The sequence below is a fragment of the Triturus cristatus genome, chromosome 7, assembly GCF_964204655.1.
Source record: "Triturus cristatus chromosome 7, aTriCri1.1, whole genome shotgun sequence".
Classification (NCBI taxonomy): Eukaryota; Metazoa; Chordata; class Amphibia; order Caudata; family Salamandridae; genus Triturus; species Triturus cristatus.
The window spans coordinates 726,334,160-726,361,158 of record NC_140590.1 but is presented as its reverse complement, the minus strand read 5'-3'; the positions used below and the strand labels follow the sequence as shown (position 1 = coordinate 726,361,158).

The following is a 26,999-nucleotide window of genomic DNA, read 5'->3' as shown; positions in this document are numbered from 1 at the left end:
GCCTTACAAACAAGTTTCCTCCAACTCCCTTTATTATGCCTCAAAGGGACTTAAACCTTGTATTAACTTATCTTATGGGTTCTCCCTTCAAGCCCTTACACAAGTGTCCCTTGAGGCTGTTGTCCTTTAAGACAGTATTCCTCATTGCAATCACCTCGGCAAGAGAGTAAGTGAGCTTCAAGCTCTAAGTTCAAAACCCCCATTCTTGACTGTTCATGCTGAACGAATGGTACTTAGGACCAGGGCTGCGTTTTTCCCTAAGGTGGTAACTCCTTTCCATCTGGGGCAGTCCATTACCCTTCCTTCCTTCTATCCTCCCCCTCACCCTTCCAAGGAGGAGGAGCGGCTTCACCGCTTGGACCCTAAGAGGACGGTGAGCTTCTACCTGGACAGGACAAAGGACTTCAGGGTTGATGACCAGCTCTTCGTGGGCTTTGCTGGCTGCAGGAAAGGTCGAGCGGTGCACAAGCGCACCCTTTCCAGGTGGATTGTCTTGTGCATCAAGATATGCTACTCCCTGGCTGGTAAAGAACCTCCGGAGGGTTTGAGAGCTCATTCCACTAGAGCAAAGTCTTCCACGTCTGCTTTGTCTAGGGGTGTTCCTGTTGAGGACATTTGTAGGGCGGCAACTTGGGCCTCCCTCCACACCTTCGCAAAACATTATTGCTTAGACACCGAGGTGAGGAGGGACGGACACTTTGCGCGATCCGTCCTTCAGGACTTTCTGGTGTAGAAGGGTGGACACCCTCCTCCGGGAGTGGGGACTGCTGTGGAATCTATTCACAAGGTGAGGAATCCACTGGCAGATGTATCCATCAGAAGAACAAGTTACTTACCTTCGGTAACGCTTTTTCTGGTGGATACAGTATCTGCCTGTGGATTCCTCACTGACCCACCCGCCTCCCCGTTGTCCTACCTTCTATACCTGTAATTCTATTGATGGTATTTCAAATGTGTTTTGTTACTGTCAAAGGCATTATGTTATTTCTTGTGCCTTGCTATTTATTCTCCACACTGTGTGTGTTGCTTTGCATATCATGTACTGTGTATACTGTGTATATATTGCTGTCAGTCCGTCCGTGTGCCTCGAAGGCACGGAAAAAAGGGCGGAACTGACGTCATCACGCCGACGAGGTCTTCTTATGGAGCCGGTGACGTCAGCGGAGTCGCGAGCGGAGCCGTGTCTCTGTGACGTCGTCTTCGACCTCTTCGGCGTGGACTGCTACAAAAGTTTCCGAATGTTGCCGGCGCAGGGGATATTCACAAGGTGAGGAATCCACAGGCAGATACTGTATCCACCAGAAAAAGCGTTACCGAAGGTAAGTAACTTGTTCATTACTAAGAACATATTCTTTATGATACAATATTGTGTATTCATATTTACCTTTTCACTAATGATTGAATTCCTCTGTTCTTTCCAATCAATTCCTTATCCTTTGTTCCATATGTTTCCTTACTATTGTCTTTATTTTCTCTATATTTAATGGAGCCCGACCGCTCTGTTAATCCGTATCGATTTTTCAATTGTAGTTTTCAGGCATTATGCTCTTAAATAGATAAACACAAAAGTATATATATTAACTTATTGGGAGTAGTTTTCAAACAGAAATGTCTCACTGATTTCGAGCTTTCTTATTCCTATTTTATACTGCGTGTTATTCCTATTCTTGAGATTCATGCAAGTATTACAAACGCCCCTTTCCCATTAGTTACACTCCTCGAGTACTTTGTTTTTTACAATGCTCCGGCTGTGCTTGTTTCAATCCCCTAATGGCGTTATCCCGACCTCATATCTTTCTGTCTGTCTGCCTCGGAGACTATGGGGCCGTACCCTTACCTGCTTATTTAGTTAAAGGTCCGAGAACCGGTGGCGTCTGTGTCCGTCCGTCTCCGTGTCTTCCGTTGGTTTCTTTGTGCCTAGTCCTTCCTCTATTTTTATTTGCTTTAGTTAGACGTAATGCGTGGATCGTCACTACGCATCTACTTCCCTCCCTCGCTCTTACGTTTCTGGGTGGATCTTGTTCGATCATACCAAAAATAAGTCTTGTCCTTTAACTCTTTCTATTCAAGTCAGAGTCCAAAACACGAGCAAAACTTTATTGAGATTGGTCAATTATCTACACACATCTGACGTTTCTGTATGTCTTTTAAACGTCCCACCTTCTCTGTATTTCCTTCTATCTTTTAAGCGTCCCTATACCATAACTATTGGTTGGATCTATATTCTTTTCATTATCCCGTTGATCCTTCTGGATTCCAGTGTTCCAACCGAGACACGTTAAATATTTAAACAAATTAAAATTTGTCACAACTTTTTAATTTTATATTTATTATAATTAGATGTATTGCGTGGACCATCACCCCACACTTATTTCACTCCCTTTGTCTTGCGTATCAGGTAGATCTCATTCCACCCTACCGCGTTTCAGTCTAGTCCCTATGCATTTTATTCTTAGACTCAAAGTCGGGAACACAAAACACTCTATTGAAGTTTATTTATCGTTTACGTTAACATCCCATTTATATCTATCTTTTTGACTATCCTAGCTCCTACATTATCGATTGGATCTATCGTCTTTCATTGTCCCATAGGTCCCTTTGCCTTCTCGTATTATATTAAAGGCAGATTGAGCAAATTGACCCATTTAATCTACTATCTTTGCCCCATTTATACTATATTGTAAACTTTTCTACGGCTCTGCCACGCACTTGGAATCTTCCTCTATCTATTTGTAGATCTGGTTCATGCTGGTGAACCACCTCTCGATTTGTATTCACATATTTATTTATAGATCTAATTCTTACTGATTAAAACCTCTACATTTATATTCTTGCCCTGTTTGTTGGTCTTTAAAGAAAAGCACTGATTATACTGAGTTACTCTTGAGGTATATATTAAAATTTACGAAATTATTGACATCCAGTCCTCCCGAGAGTTTAGCCCCTTTTGTACAGTGTTTAGTCTACAGATAAACCATTGTTCTCTCAGTTTCCTTTTTTTGGTTATGTCACCCCCTCTCATATTTCCAGAAATCTTCTCCAATATAAACCACCTCAGATCTTCGCAGTCATGTCCCAACTTGGAGAAATGTTCCATTAAGGGTGCATTGACTTTCCCTGTCCTCAACGCTGATTTATGTTCCTGTATCCTCAACCTGAATAGAGGTGGCCAGGCAAAGCAAGACTCGCATACTCGAGCCAAATCTCTGGCTCGGCTCTTGTCCCAAGAGGACGTGCAAGCCAAAATAGAGCCGAGCGAAGCACTCAATGGGGACTGGGCTCCGGGGTGCAATGCTGGAGGATTAACAGCATTATCAGTTCTGGAACGGTCTTGCTTAAACTGTTAATGCAAAACTGAAAGAGTGTGAACGTCGCTCCCAGTAGCCCCCGCCCACTTAAACCACTGTACTGAAGACTATTGCAGACCTGTTATGTTATGTAACATTTGTTGATGCCTCTGTGTGGAGGCAGTGCAGCTGAGAAATGATTTCCTGCAGTTTTAAATAGCACATACTCAACCCGAAGGTATTGGAGCGCTTTTCATGAGAACCAGGTACATGACACAAGGGCGCATCCATTTTTGTTAGGCATGGGGAAATTAAGGGATTTGCCCAGAATCAGAGGATGTTGAGCGGACGCCGAGACTCGAACCTGGTTTCCAGCGCCAAGGTCGGCAGCTCAGCCCATTACGGCACATCCTCTCCCTTGTTGAGTATTTCAGACCTGACAGATGGGGTAATTTGTGCATTACAAATAAAGGCATTGTGGGAATGAAGGCTGTGCCGCCGAGTATGGATTGCGGACATGCCTTTAATTCTCTGCGTCTGGGTGTGTGTGCCACAGCTAGGTCTGTGTGCGAGGCCTACCTGTTGGTGTTTATTACAGGCCTGTGTGTGACGTGCTAAGGGCTACATTGCGGTAGATTACAGGAATGCAGGCAGTGTGCGCAGGGTTCGCCGTTGGCACTCCCAGGGAGCAGGACTTGGTTTGAAAAGGGCCCTGTGTGTCACATGCTGGGGCTGCTGCAGGTCTCACCGAGGCGCTACATTCCCGGCTCTTGCCTTCTCACCCTGTTTGCTTGCGGGACTAGCTGCTCTCTATCCCCGGCTTCCCCAGTGGAGGGGGCAGAGGAGAGGCCACAGACACAGCCAGCTGGGCCAGACGGCGGTGGGTTTACCTTAATCCCTAGCGGCGGTTCCTCGAAAGTGACCAGCATGTACCTGTCTCTTCTGCTGGCGGGATCACTGGATCTCAGCTGCGGGAGACAGGGAGCACACAAACAAACAAGATACGACCGTTACTTGAAGCGACCCCAGCCTGCACAAGTAAAACAAGCGCAGTACCGCAAAGTCCGTCGCATGTTTACTTTCGCATCGCGCTTTCACTTTAAGTGAAAGCACGATGCAAAAATAAACACGCGGCTGACTTTGCCAAAGCCGAATGTGAATAAAAAAGTGTGTACCACCTAATGAGGGAGAGAGTGTCACGCCGCCGGTAAAAGATCAAATCCCGGTGGGCGTGGCAAAAAGGAGACAAGGCGGGACTAAGAAGCCGCCTTTACAATCACAAGCCAGCGTTTTGCATTGAAGATGACGCTGGCCAATTAAAAAATGGGCGGGGCTTCAACTCCTCCTCCCAGAGCTTCGGAATCTGTATTGATTCGAATGCCGAGAGCAGCGCATGTGCTGCTTTCGACAGCCGAGACCTACAAACATCATTTGCTACAGCAAGAGCTCTAAATGTTAACAATGCGAGACCTATTGCTTAGCAATTTAGTTTACCCTTCCAATACGGAAGCTGGCCTTCTTGGAGCAGTAAGTAAACATAAATAAAACATGCACAAAAAAAGCACCTTTTAAGGGAAGACCGCTCCTGCTGTCCATTGCAGATTTTGGGCACTCATAAAAAGGTACCAAAGAACGCGATGCGTAAGAGCAACTCAGAAGCGGGTAGTGGGCGGTCCCAGCTGGAGCGGGATTTGTCCGGAAGCAACGGGAGATAGGGAGATGGCAACGGACCAACAGAGAAGTTTTCAGCTGGGAAAAAAATTAAGAAGATGGAGGTTGTGAGCACATTTTAGAGCGTGGTAGTAGAATGGGGATTTTAGGGAGAGGCAGTGCACGACGGAGAAAGCATGACATGCATGGATTCAGACGGAGTGCTAAAAGTAAAAGAAAAAGTAGTTCCCTTAATCTGAGCAGAGGAAGCCATGCAATCAAAGCAATGGTGAACACATTTCTCTCATATGCTCAAGGTTGGGGTGTTCTCGTCTGTAATTTGGCGTGGTAACAGTAGATGGCGCTGCCTCTTTTCTTGTGTACAGAAAAGATGTCTCACTACTCAACGTTCATATAACTAACGTCCCAGGAACAAACTTGGCTCTTCTTGCAGGCTCTACTTATGTAACGATTGCTCCTTTGAACAGATGCCTTAATTTAGTGGTCGGTTTTTGGAGGAGGTGCCATTCTATGAGGCGTATTTTAATTATCATTTTGTTTATTTGGCCGCTCTCAACCTCACGGACCTCTACATTTACTTATATACATATATACATCTGTTCATCAAGCATAAAACAACCATTATACAGGATATTATGAAAAAAATGCCTTTAACAAATTGAAAAACCATCTACAGGTGTTATGCTGCCACTGTTGGAACAGATTTCAGGGGACAATACAACTTGCGTTGGTTTCAGTAGTATTACGGTATGGTAGCAGAATATTGTCGACTTATCGTCTGACGTAACTATCCTAAATATTATTTACAAAAAATATTTTCCGTTGTAGTTAATAATTGAAATTCCACAGCAATGGGCGACATTTTTGTATACCATACTCAGGATGCAATATTTGCCCTCCGCTGTTTCTAACAGCGATATTCGGACATACCAACAAACTTTTTGTAGGGTGAAGCGAAATATGTTATGTTAAAATGTTATGTTAAAAAATATTTGTAACGCGCACTTTCACCATCGGTTTCTTGGCGCTCAATGACAAATGACGATGAGCCAGGATGAGAGAGTTAGTCATATGCGGAGTGAAAGAGCAGGGTTTTTAGAAGTCTGCGGAAACAGTCGTACTTTGGGCACAGACGAAGTGCAGGTGGCAGAGAGTTCGAGGTAGAAGGAGCCAGGACAGAAAAGGACAGGCCACCGTGTTTTTTCCTTTTAAACTTAGGGGTCTCAAGGAGATTAAGAGATGCTGATCGAAGAACTCTAGAAGGGATGTGACGGGACAGGCTCGAAGAAATAAAGGCGGGGGCTGCATCCGAGAGGGCCTTAAAGGTAGAGCATGCCAGTTTGAAAATGCAGCGTTTGGAAATAGAGAGCCAATGCAGACTGTGGAGGAGGGGAGTGACGTGCCGATATTTGGACTGGTGGAAGATCAGGCGGGCAGCTTGATTCTGCACCAGCTGTAATCGATGAAGGTGGCAGGCAGCAATGCCCGCGTACAGCATGTTGGCGTAGTCGAGCCTGGAGGTGATGAGTGCAATGACAACTAGGGTCAGGGCTTCTTTAGTGAGAAACCTACTGATCTTGCGAATCCGCCTGAGATGGAAAAAACAGGCTGAGGTGACCGAGTTGATTTGCGGTTTCATCGAAAGGTCATCAGAAATGATCACCCCCAGGCTTTTGACTGAGCCCACAGGAGTGGGTGCAGTCCCCAGAGCTGGAGGCCAGAAGGTGGAGTTCCATGGGTGATTGGGACCACCTACCAAGACAAGCTCAGTTTTGGTAGGGTTGAACTTTAGGTGGCTGTGATACATCCATTCCGCAATGGACATCATAGTGGACTGGAAATTAAAACGGGAGGAAGGGAAGGAATCTATGGAAAAGATTAACTGAAGGTCGTCCGCATAATTAAAGATTGTGACCGGGGAGTTGCGGAGGGAGACTAGGAGGGGTTGGAGATACAAATTGAAAAGAAGAGGGGATAATGCAGAGCCCTGTGGGACGCCGCAGGGAAGGAATGTGTAGGGTGCGGACAAGGTGGAGAGATGGACGGACTGTGACCGCTGGTGAAGGAAGGATCTAAGCCAGTCAAGGGCCACTCCCTGGATGCCGGCGTTGTGGACACGGTCGATCAAGGTGGTGTGATCGACCGTGTCGAAAGCCGCCGAGAGATCCAGAAGGACAAGGGCCTGAGAGATGTTATTGTCAGCGCCCTTCCTGAGGGTGTCCATGACTGCTACTATGACCGCCTCGGTGGAGTGGAGGGGTCTGAAACCCGCTTGTTGAGAGTCCAAAAAGGACGATTCCTCTATGAAAGAGCTCAGGCAGCGGGTGACGTAGGTCTCCAGAATTTTTCCTAGGTAAGGGAGGAGGGAAATGGGTCTGTAGTTACTGAGTGTAGTGGGATCGGTGTTGGGTTTCTTTAAGATAGGTACAATGGCTGCTTGCTTGAAAGAGAGAGGAACCTCCCCCGTAGCAAGAGAGTTGTTAAGTAATGCAAGGGGGGGGGGCCTGGACATGCGAGGAAGGCTTCTCTCAGGATCTGCGGGGGGCAGCAGTCATTTGGGGAACCCGACCTGACTTTGTGAAGGAGTGAGGCGAATTCTTGTAGAGAGATGGGGGGAAACTCCGACAAGGTGCTGGTGTTTTTAGGGGGAAGAGGAGGGGGGATAGGAGATGCCGGGGTCGGGATGTTGTTTTTTATTGTAGTAATTTTCTCAATGAAGTACGAGTTGAGTGAATCACAGAGGGGTTGAGTCGGCTGGGGCTGGGGGGTAACCCTATCCGGCAGGGAGAGCTCATTTACAATAGAAAAGATGTCTTTTGATTTGTTATTTGAGTCCAAGATTATTTTGGAGAAATATGCCGTTTTAGCTGCCAGGATCGATTGTTTGTAGGATTTCAGAGCCTCAATGTAAACTAGTTTGAGTTGAGGGTCATAGTGGCGACGCCAGCGGCGTTCAGTTTGCCGCAGGGCAAGTTTGTCCGCTTTAAGTTGGTCTGTAAACCAGCGTTGTGCGTCGTGGGGGCACTTAGCTTTAATCTTTTTAAAAGGGGCTACTTTGTCACTAGCCTGACGTAACCATTTATCAAGATTGTCAGCCTGAACCTCAAGTGAGGTCAGAGAGGTGGGTACGGTAGAAGCTAGTGAAGCATGAAATTCAGACAGATTGGCTCTTTTCCAGTTGCGAGCCATAAGATTCTTAAGTCGAGGGGGAGGACACAGAGTGTGCAAGTGAAGGTAAAAAGAGATGAAATAATGGTCAGACCAGGAACAAGGGCAAACTGAAGGAGGTGAGATGTCGAGGTCGGACGTCCAGACTTGGTCGAGAATGTGACCTTTCTGGTGGGTGGGGATGTGAATGTGTTGGGAGAGATTCATGCCTTTTAAAAGGTCTGTGAATTCCAGCGACAGTTGGCTTTCGTGGATATCAGAAGGCCAATAGTTAAAATCGCCAATTACCATGATGTTAGCATGGTTAATTGCTAATTGGGCGATAGTGTCGCTGAAAAGTTTAGGAAAGAGAGGCATATAGTCGGGGGGTCTATAGACAAGAATGCAAATGAAAGACGACTTAGGGGAGGTAAATTTTAGAACTAGGTAGTCAGTTTTGGGGATCGAGGTCGCCGTAACCTCGGAGAAGATGTGAACCGAGCGGATAATAGCCGCCACTCCGCCGCCGGTCCTCCCCGCGGGCCGGTTGGCGTGTATAATGTAGTATCCCGTGGGGATTGCTGCAAGAATGTCAGGGGCCGAGTCTTCCGAAATCCAGGTTTCTGCTAGGAGAAGGATATCAATAGAACTCTGATGCAGTAACTGGAAGATCTCGAGCTGATTGCGGATAAGAGACCGGGTGTTAAGGTAATAAATCAGTAAGGAGGCGGTGATCTGCTGTATTGGGGGTGAAGGGTCGTGGGGGGAATCATGTGCCGAGCAACCGGATGGAACAAATATGTCACACGCCTGAGCCGCTCTTGTAGCACGTGCGGGAATAGGTCCTGAGGATTTAAGTCTCAGGAGATCAGAGGAGGAATAAGTATATTGGGCATTACGATAGGGCCCTGGTCGGCCGCGGACGGGCGCAGACGGGCTTGACTTGTGCGCGACTTCGGCGCGAAGTCGGCGCTCCCGCTGCGCTCGTCCTCTGCGCTTCCTCCATACTGCCATTTTATACTAGGGGGTGAGGGAGCACTAGACCGCTAACCTGCGAAGGTTTCGTGCAGGGCGGAAGTGGTGTCACGAGCAGGAAGTGACGCTCCTCGAGCTGACCCTCCGCACAAACGGCACAAGCCGGGGCGGAACGGGGTCACGAGGTGGCGAAAATACAGGTCAGTGCAATTTGTAGATTTAAAATGCTTTTTAGCGTGCTCATTAAAAACAGCAGCAAAAGACAATGACGGACAGCATCCACAACAACACACGAACACGCAGCCTAGATCGCCGCGTTTGTCAATGGGCCTGGGAGCTGGGATCGCACTCTATATACTCTGAGAGCTCAGCAACACTAGACCGCTAACCTGCGAAGGTTTCGTGCAGGGCGGAAGTGGTGTCACGAGCAGGAAGTGACGCTCCTCGAGCTGACCCTCTGCACAAACGGCACAAGCCGGGGCGGAACGGGGTCACGAGGTGGCGAAAATACAGGTCAGTGCAATTTGTAGTTTTAAAATGCTTTTTAGCGTGCTCATTAAAAACAGCAGCAAAAGACAATGACAGACAGCATCCACAACAACACACGAACACGCAGCCTAGATCGCCGCGTTTGTCAATACCTTTTACTTGAAACAATAAACGTAGGACAAATTAACAAAAAAATTGAACTATTACAGAATCATCTGACTCACAGGTGCACTTTGTATTGTAAATGCTTAGACCCCAGTGTAGATGTCATTTTATAGCACATAATTAGGATTATCTGCATTGTAAAAGCAGCGAAAGGGCAATTTCTTGCTATTTGAAGATACTCTTAGATATCTCTATTTTCCGTCAAATCACTTAAAAAAAATAGTTTTATTTGATTTTCGAAATTTTAATGTTCAGTTTCCACCTGCATGGTAGTGCGTTTGTAGTTTAGTTTTCGTCCAGTCACAGTGTGTCCCATACATTTCTCATAGAACAGTTGATCTCCTCGCCCCAATCCAGGACTGTCGTTAATTAATTCAACCAACATAATTCAGCTATTTCATTCTGGGGTTTTCTCTATCTTTAATACACATCTCTCAAATGCAGCTTTAACCTACATGTTTTGAGGCTAAAAGCCCAGTTTTAGGCGAAGAGCCTCCATTACACTCCTGGGAGGGAGTGCCAAAGGAGACTTCCAGCATGTGCCTTCAAAATGAGCCGGACACACTTCTATAATTTAATATAATCTGATAGAGACTTCTAGCTGCAGATTCCTTACCTTAGAATTTCCCAGGCATCAGACTGGATCCAGAAACTTTTTGCTGAGCAATACCCTTTGCGCGCCATGGGGTGGCTCCGCGTGACATTGTTGGCGTTGGTAATGACGTTGTGGTACCTATATAGGCGCCACCCAGGCGCGCGGACGTCGTTTCTTTTCTTTCCGTGCCAGTTAAGCGCAGGTCCCTCTGTCACTTTTTGACAGGTTTTTTTTTCGACTTTTTGTTAAATTCTGAATTTTTTCCTACTTTATGTGCGAGGGATGTCTTTGAGGAAGACAGGTTGAATGCCATGCATTGCTGCCACCGCATGATGTTGGTTACCGACCCCCCTCCTGTTTCTGGTGTCTTGACCGGGACCACGATTCAAAGTCGTGCTCGGGCTATAGGTCCATGGCTCAGAAGGCGTTGCGGGAGCGGGCGATGAAGCTCCTTGCACCTGGCAGTCGACACCGTCCAGTGACTCCGCAGAGATCCCGGTCCCGATCGGAAAAGAGGAGGTTGCTGGACTGCTCCCGGAGCCCAAGGTCCTCTTCATCCCATTCGAGGTCTTCGATACACTCCGGGAAGAGGCACAAGGAGAAGAAGAAGTCCAAGCAAGCTTCACCTTCACCTTGGCTGTTGTCCATCGTCGAGAGAGGCACGGTTCTGTGGAGCCGCAGCCAAAGTTGACTTTGCGCTTCCCTCCTTTTCCAGGAGCCGGAGCCCCCCCCCCCGCCCCCCCCCCCGCTCAAATAAAATAATTTTACATGACCATGCGCCGCGTATTTGAGCGGGCTGACCCTGCTGGTGAGCCCTCAAGCCCCGTGGGGTTGGCAGGGGCCCCATCAGGTTCGACGCCGTCGGCTCCGGCCACGGCGCCTGTGGGGCTTCATGGATTCGATCCCGGATCCGGGTCGAGGCCGGTCGTGCCAATGTAACCTCCTCCAGCATCGGACCCGAAGTCAGTGCCGCCGGAGCCCACCGGTGGCACCAGCTCTATCGTAATCCCCGACGACATGGTGTCAGAACGACGTCGCTCAGCGCCGATTGAACCCATGGGTTCTATGTTGTCGCCTGAGCACTTTGAGGATGTGCTTGGCTCGGGAGAGGAATGGGAGAGGTCTTTGGACCCTCTGGAACACCAGGATGACTCTGCAGAGCATTTGGACTGATATGGGGGACTTGCGAAAGCCAGTGGACTGGACACTTCTCCAGATACTCGCATGCTCCATCTGGCAACAGTGGCTACGGAGGAGAGGCATCCAATGCCATGGTGGTAAAAAGAACAGCTGAGGTCCTAGGACTAGAACTGTCCTCCATGCAGGTCAGGACTTATCTCCTGACTGAAGTGCTTCAACCTGGAGCACCCACTTTTGAACTCCTTTTGCCCTTTAATGAAGCACTTACTGACATCCTTCTAAGCACGTTGTCAAAGCCTAGCACAGGGGCTCCTGTGGATAGGACGATTGCACTCCGCAATCGCCCAGCACCGGGTGACCCCAAGTTCCTCAGCCAACATTCCCACCCCAGAAAGTTTGGTGGTGCAGGCCTCTACTTCCCCGGGCATGTTCCCTTCCGCCCTTCCAGATAGGGAATCCAAGAGGTTCGATTCATTTGGGAAGAAGTTATTTTCTTCCTCCAGCCTGGCATTGCGGTCAGTGAATACCGCATGCTTATTGGGCTGTTTCTCCCACTCCCTTTGGGGTACGGTTGCGTAAGTGTTGCCACAGGTCCTGGAGGAGGCCCAGGCTGTGCTCTCCCAGTCAGTCAAGGAAGGGAGAGATGCAGCAAAATTCACCATAAGGTGTGGCCTAGATACGACAGATTCGCTGGGCAGGTCGATTTCAACAAAAGTGGCCTTAAGGTGCCATGCCTGGCTTAGGAAAACTGGCTTCTCAGCGATGTCCAGGCCAATCTGATGGACATGCACTTTGATGGAGCCCATCTTTTTGGGGAAAAGGCGGATTCGGCCCTGGTCAGGTTCAAGGACTCCTGAGCTATGGCCAGATCCTTGGGCCTCTCCTATACGCCTCGTGGCCAGTCTACCTTTCACCCCTTTCGTGGCAACGGAAGGGGTTTCCAGCTGCTTCAGCCCTATCCCAGCCACCGTCCTATGCAGTCTTCCCAAGCCATGCAGGGACATGGACGTGGTACATTCCGACCCAGGAATGGAGGTCAGAAGTCATTGGCCATCCTTCCCCTGGCAGCGGCAGTCTCCAAGCACTCCTAGTCTGAATCTGCAAGACCACACTACTCCAGTTGAAGGGATAATCTGTCATCATCTCCCCCTCTGGAGATCCATACCACCGGGCATGTGGGTCTTGCAGATCATTCAGGAGGGTTATTCTTTTCCTTTCCTTTCTGTTCCTCCTCCAATTCTGCCAAATCAGGAACGACTGACGGAGGATCATCTTAAATTGCTCCAGGAGGAAGTTACAGCTCTCTTGGCCAAGGGAACTATAGAAAGGGTCCCAGGTTTCAGAAGTAGGCAGTGGTTGTTATTCCTGCTACTTTCTCATTCCGAAGAAGAACAAAGGGATGTGGCCCATTTTAGATCTTCAGACCTTCAATCTCTTCCTTAAGAAGGAGAGATTCAAGATGCTCACTCTAGTTCAGGTCTTGTCTGCCCTAGACCTAGAAGACTAGACGGTAGCATTGGAACTGCAGGATGCGTATTTTCACATCCCCATCCTGCCGGGCCACAGTCGTTACCTGCGGTTCACGGTAGGCCATAAGCACATTCAGTTTACCGTGCTCCCCTGCGGTCTTACCAGTGCCCCTCCGGTGTTCACCAAGGTGATGGCGGTGGTTGCAGCTCATCTGCGCAGGTTAAGGGTGTCAGTCTTCCCCTACCTCATAACCGATGCTACCGATGCCGACGATGTCACACGGAGCTGAATGGAACAACACGAGGGTGCGCGCAAGGGGTAGTGCTCAGCAAAAAGTTTCCTGATCCAGCCTGACACCTGGGAAAGTCAAAGTGAACAATCTGCAGCTAGATAGTGTCTACCAGATAATGCGTTAGCAAATGTAAGTAACTTGTTCGCCATTACCTTTCTCTTGTAACTGTTTACTAATAGGAAGACAGACCGGCCACATTACATTTACTAGGTGCATTCAATACACCCTTTACACAGAGTGTATTGTATCACAGCATTTGTATAGTGCTTTACTGCTTGTGGGACGATAAAGACTTTACCTGCACGAATAGCAACATACACTTCTATCATGGGAAGTGCTTTCCTGTCATGCATGAAGATCACTGAGGTGCTATGGGAATGGATGAGTGTATGTGAGAGATAGACACACACATTATAATTGTAATAAGGACTGAAACTAGTACTTAAATTGTAAAAGAATAAGTGCCTGGGTCCAGAGTTTTGCTCAGGAGCTGGTGCTATCGAAGGTCGAGTGGTGAATCCACCTCATGTCTCTTTAGTCCACCACCAGGCACTCCCTGCCTCTTCATCTCATTCTCGCAGGTTCTTTTTTATTCATACTTTCTCCTTGTGTCACTGTTTTTACATCTTTCTCTTCTTCTGATCATTTGTGTTTTTCTCTCTCTTGCTCTGGATCAAAATCTGCTGAGGAGAAATAAGTACTGGTTCCCAGAACAGACTGCTTCACCAACATAAATACAAACTAAAACATATAGGCAGCTACACAGGACAACCCTAGGAATAAGGGCAGCGGGATATTGTGTGGCTGTGTGTAAACACCAACATGGGAGGTAATCAGGAAGGCCCCATAATCTATGTGGCAGTTATGCACAAGGCAGAAATGGTTTTGAATGAGCAACAGGATGCAAAAAGGGCAAGAATGGGAATTGCTGATAAGAGTAGTAGCAATACACTTTTAAAAAAAAGAAAATCTACTGCTGAACAAATGCATTCCTGAACAAGGAAAGAAGTGAAAGAGCAATCAAGGGTGGCAACCTTTGCATAAACTACTTATTCTTTTAAAGACCAATATAGCAAATGCATTCTGCCCATTTAGTCCGCCAGCATTTTTTGCAAATTGCTACTGCACAGCTTATGGACATTTACCATGAGTGAGTCTCACTACCTGCTTCTCACTCTTGGTAAATTCATAGTAATTGGACTGAGCGTGTTAACCGCCAGTGTAACCTATTTAAGATAGGTCCACTGCTGCACAGCTCGTTTAAAAGGTATTGGGCTGGTTACTCGTGAGCACGCACGTGCAATCTCCATGAGTGAGACTACTGTCATGCGCAGCCCAGTATTTGCGTACAGGTAGCCTGTCGCAGAATGTACTCCTGTATTGTCCCCGAATGCTCTGCAGGAGGGTTGGGACAGGAGTGGAGGGATGATGTGGCATACTAGGAGTGGCCACGGGTGCCTGGCCTCTAGAACTTTCCACCCCTGCTTAAAAACTCGCTGACAGCTGAGGAGACCCTGGATATGGGAACAACAACAGTGAAAGGCAACCTAGCTGGAAGAGGAACTCACCTGATGCCCTGCAAGGATGAACTAAGGACTTTGACTTTAGCTGACCACCGGTACTGGGATGAGTCTACAGGGCCAGTGACACTGTCCCCCTTATGTATCCTTAGTACCAGTTGGTGGGAAAGGACTTGGACTCCATTGCCACCAGATGCCCTTCAAGATGTTAGGAGCCACTTGGACCTAGGGGTGCAGCAAGGAAGGTATTTTGCTGCCTGGTATAGGAAGTGACCTGAATAGGGTCACTCGGGTTACAAAACCACCTCTCGGCCTTACCTATATTATTGAAGAGTCGTCAGCCAGTAGAAAATACAAACAAGCAGTTTATTAGCAATACTCTGCAGAGGAGTCCAAATACAACAAGCTGCATGCGATGCTTGGTACTGGACTGAATCAATAATCATGCGTAGCACAGTATGATGCATCAAATACGTCATGACCCTTTAGAGCACGCCTACAAGGGAAAGTTACAGGTTTGGGATGCGTATTCTAGGGAGGCAGAGGGGCGTACATCACCAGCCCGAGACGGGCAAACGATATCTCTTAGTCAAGGTCAGCCAGCTGCATCCTAGTCCTTCCCACGTAGGAGAGGTGCTGTGAACAGCATATTGCTTACACACAGAGAAAGGGCCAATTTATTAGCGAGACAGCGCCCCTTACTCAATACAGAAACGAAACTGGGTGTATACTTATTAGGTGAACAAGTGTCATGGCGCAATTATCTGGGCCTACCTCATTCGCAGTTTGAAGCTCACCACGTGCTTATATATAACCAAAATATAAAATGGCGGCCGGCATACAAAATGGATGCCACCCGTCCAAGACTAACCTATACTGTAAAACATCATCTTTATTATTATAGCTCAGTGGGTTTGTAAATATAGATACTTACCACTGCTATATTTAGCTATATAAGGCTAATCTAAATAGCGTAACATAAGGGGCCTAGCCCTATGATTATTTTGAAACCTACACTGGGGGCTGCACAGGGTGCACCCTCCAGCAGGAGAGAGCACTAGGAGCCTGGCAGAGTACAGGACTGTTGCACGGAGACAGAAAATCTAATAGCCACATGAAGAAATCCTTTATAGGCGAGAAGGCCTGAAGAGGATGATCCGGAATCAAAAGAACAACTCCTTCACTGAAATTGGGGCTATGGGCCCCAAGATAACATATTTCAAAGCTTGGTGCTGCAGGGAGGGAGCAGGGTCGAAGCAGAGAGCACACTGAGTGGCACTTTGTGGCAACCTTTGGAAATTCTCCCATGGAGGGCTAAGTCCCAGGGAGTTTCTGAAAACCCACCCATGCTTTTTTAATGTGGAGGAGGCATGCGTGGGGCCCTCTATGTTGAGGCTCTTTTGGCCTCAGAGACTCCATCTCCCCCCCGAGCCATATTCAAGCAAAGAGTCCCGGGGGACCCCATATCACCAGGACAGAAGACGAGGAAGAGAGGGGCACGTCACTGCACATCCTCCAAACCCCCTCCTCGCATGGGGGCATGCAGCCCATGTTACCTGTTTATGTGACAGGATTGGGAGCAGGCCACACACTTTTCTACCTGCTTCCCACAAGCAAGGGCGCAGGTGGGTAAATTCATGTGGCAACACCCGCTCAACACTAAGGTGGTGTTGACCAGGCAGGGAGCGATATGGGCAGCATGATAGTGGGCTCCCTGTGCTGCCCCCACCATAGTGGACAGCGAGTGCCCAGGATGGGAGCGGGACATCCATAAAAAAAATTGCAAAAGGCAGCAACAGGACACTTGTGCATCAACAAAAATGGAACCACCTATGGCTACAAAGCTGCTCAGTAGATATACACGCTTGTGGCAGGGGATTGCCCCAAAATCCCTTACGCTTTGCTAAAAATTTCCATATTGGACTGTGTGATGCCCCAAGGAGTCGCACAGACACAACCAAGAGCCTACCAGCATGCTTGCAGGGGTTGAAGCAGCTCACTAGGAAATGTTTGCAATTTGTCCGCCACCCTGATGGATTACCACTTGCCAAATTTAAGAGATCACAGCCGAGCGATTGGTGGTCTCTGTACCTTCAGAGAAACTACTGCTACAACAGTTCCTCTGAACATCTCCTTAAAACTTTTTGTTTTTCGATATTAAACTTCTAGAGTGGGAGTTTGCTTTTGACCCCAATCCCGAAGGAATTATTTCCCTGGGTATGTGAATCATTTTTTGCATGTTTCTGTTCATCACTGCCACACCTTCCCTGGTGGAGACATACAAAAAACCCATATAAGACATCAGCTCTAAAGAGGGTGGGTGTGTGATGCCCTTACCAGAAAGGCACACTCAATCAGGCCGCCGAAATAAGCTTTCCGTCAACAGACGTTTACAGAATGGGAGCATTGCCGATGGAAAGCTGACGGTCCGCCCAAATCTAAATAGGGCAGGCAGACCAAGACTTTGGCAGACATGGTACTCCATCACATTTGTGAATGAGTACTCTCTCCGCAAGACTCTAAATAAGGCAGTTAGTTCTGTGAAGGACAGCAGTAAATCACTTTCTATGATAGGAACTGGAAAGCAATACACTTGATCTGGATTCAGGGGCAAAACAAACTACCAAGTGAAATTGTGTTAATGCAAACCTTTTTTGCCATGTGCAGTTGTATACTATATACACTTAGTTGTGAGAAAACAGCTTTCCATGAACATAAATGACATATACTAAACGTTTTCCAGGCATATTCCTGGAAAACTGACAGTCACAGTTTTCCAGGGGTACTCCTGGAAACGTGTGAAGTCTACACTCAAACATAGGATCCAAAGTTACTTTTTTAAATTAGCGCCCCTCTGATCTCCACTGAAATACCAGGAGGTGGCGGAGGGGGGGGGGCAGGGGGGGCGGGGGGGGGGGCAATTGCTTATGGTTTCCAGCCGAAACCAGGCAGTATTGAAGGTAAAACTCATGATCTCTTGTCACTTACTCCCTAGAGCGATGCCTTGAGTACAGGAGCCCATGCAACATTTTCTCAGTACATTGGTTTGAGAACGGTGTCCCATAGCAAACACTGCAGGCTCACTTCCTGGTTGGCTGGTGCCTTTTTGCAAAGAAATGTGGACCTCATTTAAACAAGAAAACCTTTGTTCACTTTCTACACCTCCTTGTCTCTTTCTCTGTCGATGTTCTACGTTCCCTAACTCTCCCCCACTACATCGCTCTTTTCCACTCTATTCCTCCCCCTTTCTATCACCCTCGTCCTCTTGATCTCCACCTCTGCTTTACTCTCTTCTGTTCCAATCTTCCTAGACATCAGATCATGCTTTGGGAGAAGAAGATCCAGCTGGCTAAGGAGATGCGATACGCAGTGGACTCAGAAGCTGGCCAGGGGGAGATTCGGGCTATGAGGGGAGAGGTCCACCGCATGCAGGTAAGAGGTTCGCTGTGTGACTACTTTTCTAATGGCACCAAACTGCCCGATATCCAAAACACAGAATACCATTTACTCCACCACTCAGATGTACTGTCTTACAAACACCAGTGAATTTCATCAAAAAGAATGGTTTGTGGTATCACTACCAGATCTTATATCTATATATCTATATATCTTTCTTCATCCATTTACAATATTTTATGTGTATCAAGTCATATAGGCTTTCATTACGAGTTGCCATGCACAGAATCCAAACTGCACACATCAATTAACGTTATTGTGCAGTAACAGCCCGCCAGTACGGTGCGTTTAAGAGTTAACCCACTCATCCAAATGGGGAATAACTGACCAGACCCATTTTTAGTGGGTGGAATTCAACATTATTTTCCCTGTTCCAATGAGAGCTGAAGGGCAGGTGCTGGACTAGACTGAAGGAAGTGGGAGTTAGGATGGAACAGGATGGACGGCAGAAAAGGTGCCCTGGTAGGGTGCATCCTCCTCTCTTCAGTTCATTTGTTATTATACAAGCACTTCCTTTGTGTCAGTTATATTGTTTAGTGTGTGTGCCAGAAATGGTGACTGCTGTCTCCTTAAATTGTTGGATCTCTCAGCTGCCTTCAACACATTAGATCATCCCTCCCTGATCTACACCTTCAATGTTTCAAATGGGATCAATTGGTAAAGTCCTTATCTGGTTCTTCTCCTACCTATCCAATTGACACCTGGTTCTTATCCTGCCTATCAAGTTTGTTCACAGGAACTCATCCACGTGTCAGAAGATCCCTATCACATCCGAAGCCCTGTAGGGCCCCATGTTGTCCACAATCATCGTTAGTTTCACGGATCTCCATTGTAATCTATTAACCAATAACAGCATTATAAATCAGCAATATACTGATACGACCCAACTGTGCTTTAAGCCCTCTTCTGCTCCAGACATTCCATGCCTCAAATACTGCCATCACCGCCTGCATACCAGAATATCCAGCACCTACTTACCATATCAATCCCACCGAGACAGAATTTCTACTATTTGCCAAGAACAACAAGCAACAACAGGAAGTTGAACTGATTCAAACCACAACTTTCATCCAATGACATTTCACAAGCATTCATCCTAAACACAGACATTATTGTCAAGGAACCAGTGGCGGCTGGTGACATTTGAAAGTGGTGAGGGGGGCGGGCATAAAAGTCGTGAATGAGTATTACATGGCGAGCGAAGCTAGCAAGCCCGACTATCATAAGGGAGGTTCGGGGGAGTTCTTTTCAAAGAAGAAAAAAAAAGAGTGGGCAGAATATATCTTTAAATATTATCAGTAGAATTGCACGATTGTGAAAATGTAATGCTCATTTTGGTTGAAAAGTGCTATTTGTGAATGACAGTGCGCTATGCCACCATACTTTAGTAATCTATTTGCGACAGTGTACTCCAAACTGCATGACCACCAGTTGCATACTACACTCTTATGGATGACAATTGTGTTCTGCGAGAGGTGTTTCAGCTCATTGATAATGGTGGGTTCACTCTCATTTTGGGAACACTGCATAGGTAAAACTTCTATTTATTAGAGGGAAAAAAAAGATCAGGTACTAAAGAGATAAAGCATCTTTCTTACAATTGCCACTTGTCAATTCCTGGTCTAAACAATGTATTAAATTGACGAGATGACAGCAAGTGACTGTACAGAAATAGCTTCGCAAAAGGCCATACAACACATTAGCAGTCCAGGATTTTAAGTAATGCCACCATCTAAATTCAACTGCATAGGTTACGAATGGAGTCAAAAATATTGAATGCCAAGAACAAATGATAGTAATTATAAAAGGAAAGCACATTAGATTATGTTCTGGAGCACTCTTAACAACCAAGGACTGATAATTAAAGCAGATAAAGATGGAAGGGCAATGGTAAAAATATAAACAGACGATTTTGCAGTAACTTAAAATGTGAACAAATGGTTGCTAAGTGACATAACGGTGAATGAGGAGAGCGGGCAGGGGGAACCAGCAGGATGAAGCCATACAGAGTGTCAGTGAGGAGGGAGGTGTGGAAGAAAACATTTTTTATGTTGCGCAGCGCTTTAAACCCAGCGCTGCCTCTGACCCACGTGGTCAGCATGATATGTGAGATTTAAATAGCAGGGGGGAAATGGGGCGCTCAGCAATAGTATGGCACAGCAGCAGACAGGCCTCTGGGCTAATAGCAGCTTGCAATTGCACATGGAAAGCCCAGGCTTGTAGGGCGTTCAGTGCAAAGGGGGTATAAGACAATGTATTGATCCAGTAGTTGGAGTTCTGCAGCTCCTCAATAAAAAAAGAAACATCTGTGGACCCGCAGTACTACTTAAAAGCGAGATTTATATGATGCCAGTAGGTGAAGAAGACATGGGGGAAGCAGAAAGCTTATCGAAGGACTTTAAATATCCCGACTATTAGAGCTTTCCAAAAACACAATGGAAATGTTATATAAGGCAGAGGTCTACAAGGAACAGGAGTCACATTTCATCCATACTGGTAGGCAGTATAGTATAGGCCACAGCATGTCTTATAAAGGCCCTGAAGGAATATGAACTTGGCTGTCCCATCCTGATGGAACTCCAAGTTGGCAGGGTATGCCCAGGTATGGGTCCCTTGCTCACTTTGCCACTGGATTCACTAGCTGGCCTGGCTGATGAGGGGTGTTAGCATGAAACCGGTCTCAGGATGCCTGTTTCCGGTTCAGAGAAGACCTGGCTTGGCAGTTTGGGCTGCACTGTTCCCATGAGGCCAGGGTCAAGACTGATTTGCATACAGCTGGGTCTGAACTGAGGTGGTGAAGTGAACTAAAGAACGATGATGGATTCAACCCAGATCTGTGACTGGGGGTGAGTGTCTGAAAGGTTTCAGTGCTCCGTCCATCATCTCCTTGTGTTTGCTTTCCTTGGAATCGTTGCCAGGGTTGACTCCGAGCCTCCCACCTTTTTCGGGTACTGGACCAAACCCCTGCTGAGATAAAAGAATTTTACAAGGCCATGCGCCATGTATTTGAGCGGACTGACCCCTTCAGCACATCTTTAGGCCCCTAGGATTCAGAGGGGGGCCCCATCGCGTTCTGCTCCAGTGGCTCTGGCCTTGGCTCTGATGGACCCCAGTGGATCTGGATCTGAACCGGCGTCAGTCATGCCACAGCTACCTCCCCCAACACCGGCCCGATGCCAATGCTCCAGACACTGCTAGCGACAGCCCCATTTACATCCACGAATCTGACACAGAGCCAGAACGTTGTCGATCGACATCGGTTCCAACAGGACCCATTGGTCCTAAGTCGGTGCCTGAGCCCTATTTTGAAGGGCTAGGCTTCGGAGAGGAATGGGAGGGGTCACTGGACCCTTTAGAATATCAGTTAGAAGGCTAGGAAATGGACTGGTGTGAAGGACTCTGGGATGCCAGTGGTCTGAACGATGCCCCAGATACTGGTATGCTATCTTCCCTACCATGGCTATGGAGGAGCATCCTATTCCATGGTGGTGTAGAGGGCAGCTGAGGTCTTGGATCTCGAGTTGCCCTCGATGGCAGTCAATACTAACATCTTGACAGAAGTGCTACAGCCGTGAGCTTCCTCTTCTGAGCCCTTGCTCCCTTTTAATGAAGCACTTATGTATGGATGTCCTACTGGCAACCTGGTCCAAGCCCAGCACAGGGCATCTGTGAACAGGACAATTGCCTGCTGCCACCACCCTGCAGCTGGGGACTCGAGCTTCCTTCGTCAACACCCCACCCCTGAGAGCTTGGTAGTTCAAGCCTCTACGTTCCATGGCACATTCCCTGCTGTAGACCCAGACAGAGAATCCAAGAGGCTGGACAGCTTGGGAAGTAGATGTTTTCTTCCACGGCCTTGTGTTGCAGTCAGTGAACACCGCATGCTTATTGGACCGCTACTCCCACAGTCTGTGTTACAGGTTTGCGCAAGTGCTGCCACAGGTCCCGCAGGAGGCCCCGGCCGTGCTCTCCCAAGTGATCAAGGATGGGAGAGATTCCGCAAAGTTCACCATTTGGTGTGGTTTGGATATGACCGACTCGCAGAACAGTTTTGACGACATTGGTGCTTAGTCGCCACACCTGGCTGAGAACATCTGGCTTCCCAGGAGATGTTCAAGCTTCTCTCATGGACATGCCCTTTGATGGCAACCGTCTCGGAGACAAGGCAGACGCAGCACTGGAGCACTTCAAGAACTCACGGACTACGGCCAAGTCCTTGGGCCTCTCAGTTGTCCCGCGTCAACCCCAGTCTGCCAATCACCCCTTTCATGGCTACGGACGGGGTTTTCAACTGCGCCAACTCTACTCCAGCCACCGCCCCATGCAAGCATCCCAGTCTGTGCGGGGACGAGGATGCAGTTCATATCGATCCCGTGGGTTGGGTAACCAGAGGTCTGCCACAGCCACCAATACCCCTGCAGCGCAGCCTCTAAGCTCTCCTAATCTTGTCCTACAAGATCATGGGCGGCCAGTTTGTGGCAGAATCAGCCATCATGTCGACCACTGACAGTCCATAACATTGGATAGGTGGGTTTTACAGATTATTCAAAGGGGCTTGTCCCTCCCATCGAATCCTCCCCTCCCCCTTTGCCTCCATCTCATGATCGGCTGATGGAGGATCATTAGTCCTTGCTCTGCGAGGAAGTCATGGCTCTCTTGGCCAAAGGAGCCATAGAGAGGGTTCCGGTGTCAGAAGTAGGCAGTGGTTGCTATTCCCGCTATTTTCTGATCACCAAAAAGAACAAGGGGCTTCACCCTACTTTAGATATGAGAACCCTGTCAAGAAGGAGATGTTCAAGATGCTCACTTTGGCTTAGGTATTGTCTGCCCTGGACCCAGGAGACTAGATGATAACGTTTGACTTGCATGACGCCTGTTTTCCTATTCCATCCTGCCCTCCCATCGGTGCTACCTGCAGCTTATGGTAGGCCATAAGCACTTTCAATTCATCATGTTCTCCTTTGGCCTTACCAGCACCCCCCTGTGTTTACCAAGGTCATGGTGGTGGTTGCAGCTCATCTATGCAAATCAGGGGTGTCAGTCTTCCCCTATCTCGATGACGGGATGCTGAAGGCTGGATCGCCCTAGGCTGTTGTCTCCCACTTTCAGACTTTGGGGAACCTTCTGCATTTGCTGGGGTTCGCTATCAATGTGCCATAGTCACATCTGACTCCCTTTCATATGCTTCATTTCATTGGAGCTGTTCTGGACACAGTGAAGTTTCGGGCTTATTCTCACAAGCAGCGAGTCCAGGATATTCAGGCTATGATACAGATGTTTCAGGCTCTATCTTGGATTTCTGTGAGAATGACTCTGAGGCAATAGGCTTCGTGGCCTCCTGCATCCTGCTAGTGACACATGCCAGGTGGCATATCTGGGCTCGGCAGTGGGACCTGAAATTCCAGTGGGCGCAGCATCAGGGGAATCGCTCCTACATGGTCCAGATCTTGGAGGGAACTGTATAGGACCTGCAGTGTTGGTTAACGAACCGCGAATGGGTCAGAGAGAGTACTCGCTCCCTTCCCCAACCAGATCTCACAGTAGTGACAGATGAATCACTCCTGGGATGAGACGGCCATCTGGGATAGGTGGAGATCTAAGGACTCTGTCTCCGGCAGAATCTGGATTCCACATAAACATGCTGGAGCTTCAAGTGATTCGATTGGCATTGAAAGCCTTTCTCCCCTCCATCAAGAGAATACCACCACAATGTGGTACTGCAACAAACATGACAGGGTGGTGTCGTGGACCCTTTGTCAAGAGGCCCTGCGTCTCTGTAAATGGCTGGAGCAGCAGGGCATATTCCTGATGGTTCAACATCTGGCAGGTTCTCTGAACGCCAGAGCGGATAAACTCAGCTGTCGATGCCTAGCAGATCATGAATAGTGTCTCCAACTGTAGGTGGCGCAAGGTCTCTTTCAGCATTGGGGAGAGCCTTAGTTAGATCTGCTCGTCTCTGCTGAGAAGACGCAATATCAGCAGTTTTCCCCGCTTAAGTTTCCAAGGCGGCTGTTATCAGGCTGCCCCTTCAGAAAGATCTTCAGTTGCAGCAGCAGGGGAGGGTCTTCCATCTGAACATGACAACTGTATGCCTTCTTGCATGGAGATTGAGCTGTGACAGTTGACTGCTTTTGACATTCCCCCCAAAGTCTGCAATGTTATTCTGGCAGCCAGGCGTCCCTCCACCAAGATGATATACAATGGAACAAGTTTGATATATTGTACAGAAAAGTCTATTGACCTTCTTTCTAGTTCTCTTTCTGATTTCCTTCTTTTTATTCTTACCCTTGCACAGCAGGGCTCTCCTCTGGGCACTCTAAAGGGTTACCTTTTTGCTCTGTCTGACTTTTTGCAGCTGCCTGACCAACCCTCTTTATTTAAGTCCCCTATTGTGAATAGGTTTCTTAAATATCTTGTAAATATGTTTCCCCTTTTCCTTTTATTATGCCTCAGTGGGACCTTAAATTGGTTCCCACTTTCTTAATGTGTGGTCCTTTCATGCCTCTTCATAATTGTCTCCTCCTGGTGCTCACCATCAGTAGTGGCAATAACATCTGCCCGTAGGGTGAGTGAGCTGCAGGCTTTATCATCCAAGCCTCCATTCCTGTCTGTTTTTCCAGATGAACTGGTGCTTCACACTAGGGCCTCTTTCTTGTCGAAAGTGTTAACACCGTTCGATGTAAGCCAATCCGTCACCTTGACCACTTTCTATGCTCCTTCACAAACCTCACTAGAAGAGGAACGACTCCACTGTCTGGACCCAAAAAGAGTGTTGTTGTTCACAAGAGATCTGGGTGAACGACCAGCTGTTTGTGGGGTATGTTGGAGCGAAGAAGGGTCGAGCGGTACTAAAACAAACAATTTCGCGCTGGGTTGTTCTCTGTGTAAAAATTCGCTATGCACTGGCCAAAAAGCAGCCCCCTGAGCACATAAGGGCTCATTCCACAAATGCTAAATCTGCTACCACTGGGTTAGCATGTGGAGTCCCAGTCCTGGAATCTGCCAGGTAGAAACGTGGGCGTCCCTGCCCATGTTTACCAAACACTACTACCTGGACAATCAGGTCCGCAGGGATGGACACTTTGCCCGTTCGGTCCTGCAGGACTTTCTAGTTTTCAATTTGTCCACAGCCTACCACTGGGGATGGTATTGCTGGGGTATCTATTCAAAGGTAAGGAATCTGCAGCTAGATGTCTCTATCAGATAAACAAGTTATTTACCTTCAGTAATGCATTATCTGGTAGAGACAATGTCTAGCCGCAGATTCCTTACCAACCCACCCATCCTTCCTGCTCTGTGGACAGATTTCTAGGGTTAGGGTTACTCCCTTTCAGGGCCCTAGTTTGGACACCCCAGTGTCAGTAAACTTCGTGGCTCCACGCTGCTGGAGTGGAAAGTCGGTAAAATATATATATAGATATACAAATATATATATATATATATATATTATCTACTGGCGGTCGCCAGTAGATAGTTATAGTTAGGACCCTGTTTCCATAGGAAATCCGCAACATTCTATTTGGAATAACTTTGGCGCCGGTCGAGAAATCCTCGCGAAATTTTCAAAACTAATGGGGCGCTACGCTCCGCTCCTACCCTGAAAGTCTCGGGGTGATTCGTCAAGCGGGGGCTGAGAAAAAAGGGGGGTCCCAAAACGCGTTTTCCCCATGCATTTTTCCATAGGACCTTTAGACACAGCTACAGCCCGAACGGCTGAACAGAATTACTTGTAATTTGGCAGAGAGGTAGTCCGCAGGTCAAGGAAGTGCCTTTTGTAGGTCTGGTGTAAATCTGTTCAGTAGTTTCTGAGAAAATAGCATTTAAATCAATATATATATCTGTAAGCGCGCTCCGTGCGCTTACAGTAAGCTTACCGTACGCGTACGGTGACGTGCGCGAGTGCGATTCTGATTGGTTGTTAGATCAAAGTAAACATTCGAATCGGTCGAAACCAGGAAGTATCGGCCGCCATTTTCTGTCTCTCGCACTGAAAAACAAAGGTTGGTAACATGAAAAGGGGGCAACGAAGAGAGTTGCAGACCCCCTAGCGTTCGTCAGGGGGTTCACAAAGGACCAAAAAGTATGAAAAATAAATTTAATAGTTTTAAAAAAAAATCGCGGAGTGCGCGTACGGTAAAAAAAAAAAAAGAAAAAAGAAAATCCACAATGTGTCATTTGAGATGTCATCATTGATGTGATGAGTGATGTCACTGACCATGTCATGAGTGATGTAATATGTGACGTCATCAGCAGTGGATTGCGGTCGCGCAAGTTATAGTTACCTGATCTAACTATAACGTGGAATTTCATTGGTTTTTTACGAGTGAAATGTACAGCTAACTATAACTTGTGTGAAACCTATGGTTTTTTAAGTGAATATATATATAGATATACAAATATATATATATATATATATATATATATTACCTACTGGCGGTCGCCAGTAGGTAGTTATAGTTAGGACCACGTTTCCATAGGAAATCCGCAACATTCTATTTTGAATAACTTTTGCGCCGGTCGACGAATCTTCGTGAATCTTTCAAAATAGGTGGGGCGCTACGCTCCGCTCCTACCCTGAAAGTCTCGGGGGGATTCGTCAAGCGGGGGCTGAGATAAAAGGGGGGTCCCAAAACGCATTTTTCCCATGCATTTTTCCATAGGACCTTTAGACACAGCTACAGCCCGAACGGCTGAACAGAATTACTTGAAATTTGGCAGAGAGGTAGTCCTCAGGTCAAGGAAGTGCCTTTTGTAGGTTTGGTGTAAATCTGTTCAGTAGATTCTGAGAAAAT

At 47.4% G+C, this 26,999-nt stretch overlaps 1 protein-coding gene across 1 annotated transcript in view; it reads left to right on the top strand.

The window, feature by feature from the left end:
• The window catches only part of CCDC40 (coiled-coil domain 40 molecular ruler complex subunit), a 708,731-nt gene that overhangs the window by 578,670 nt on the left and 103,062 nt on the right, over nt 1-26,999 (top strand). The window contains exon 18 of the mRNA XM_085617438.1: nt 18,063-18,183. Within this exon, the coding sequence (XP_085473564.1) occupies nt 18,063-18,183 (121 nt within the window). The remainder of the gene's footprint in view (nt 1-18,062; nt 18,184-26,999) is intronic.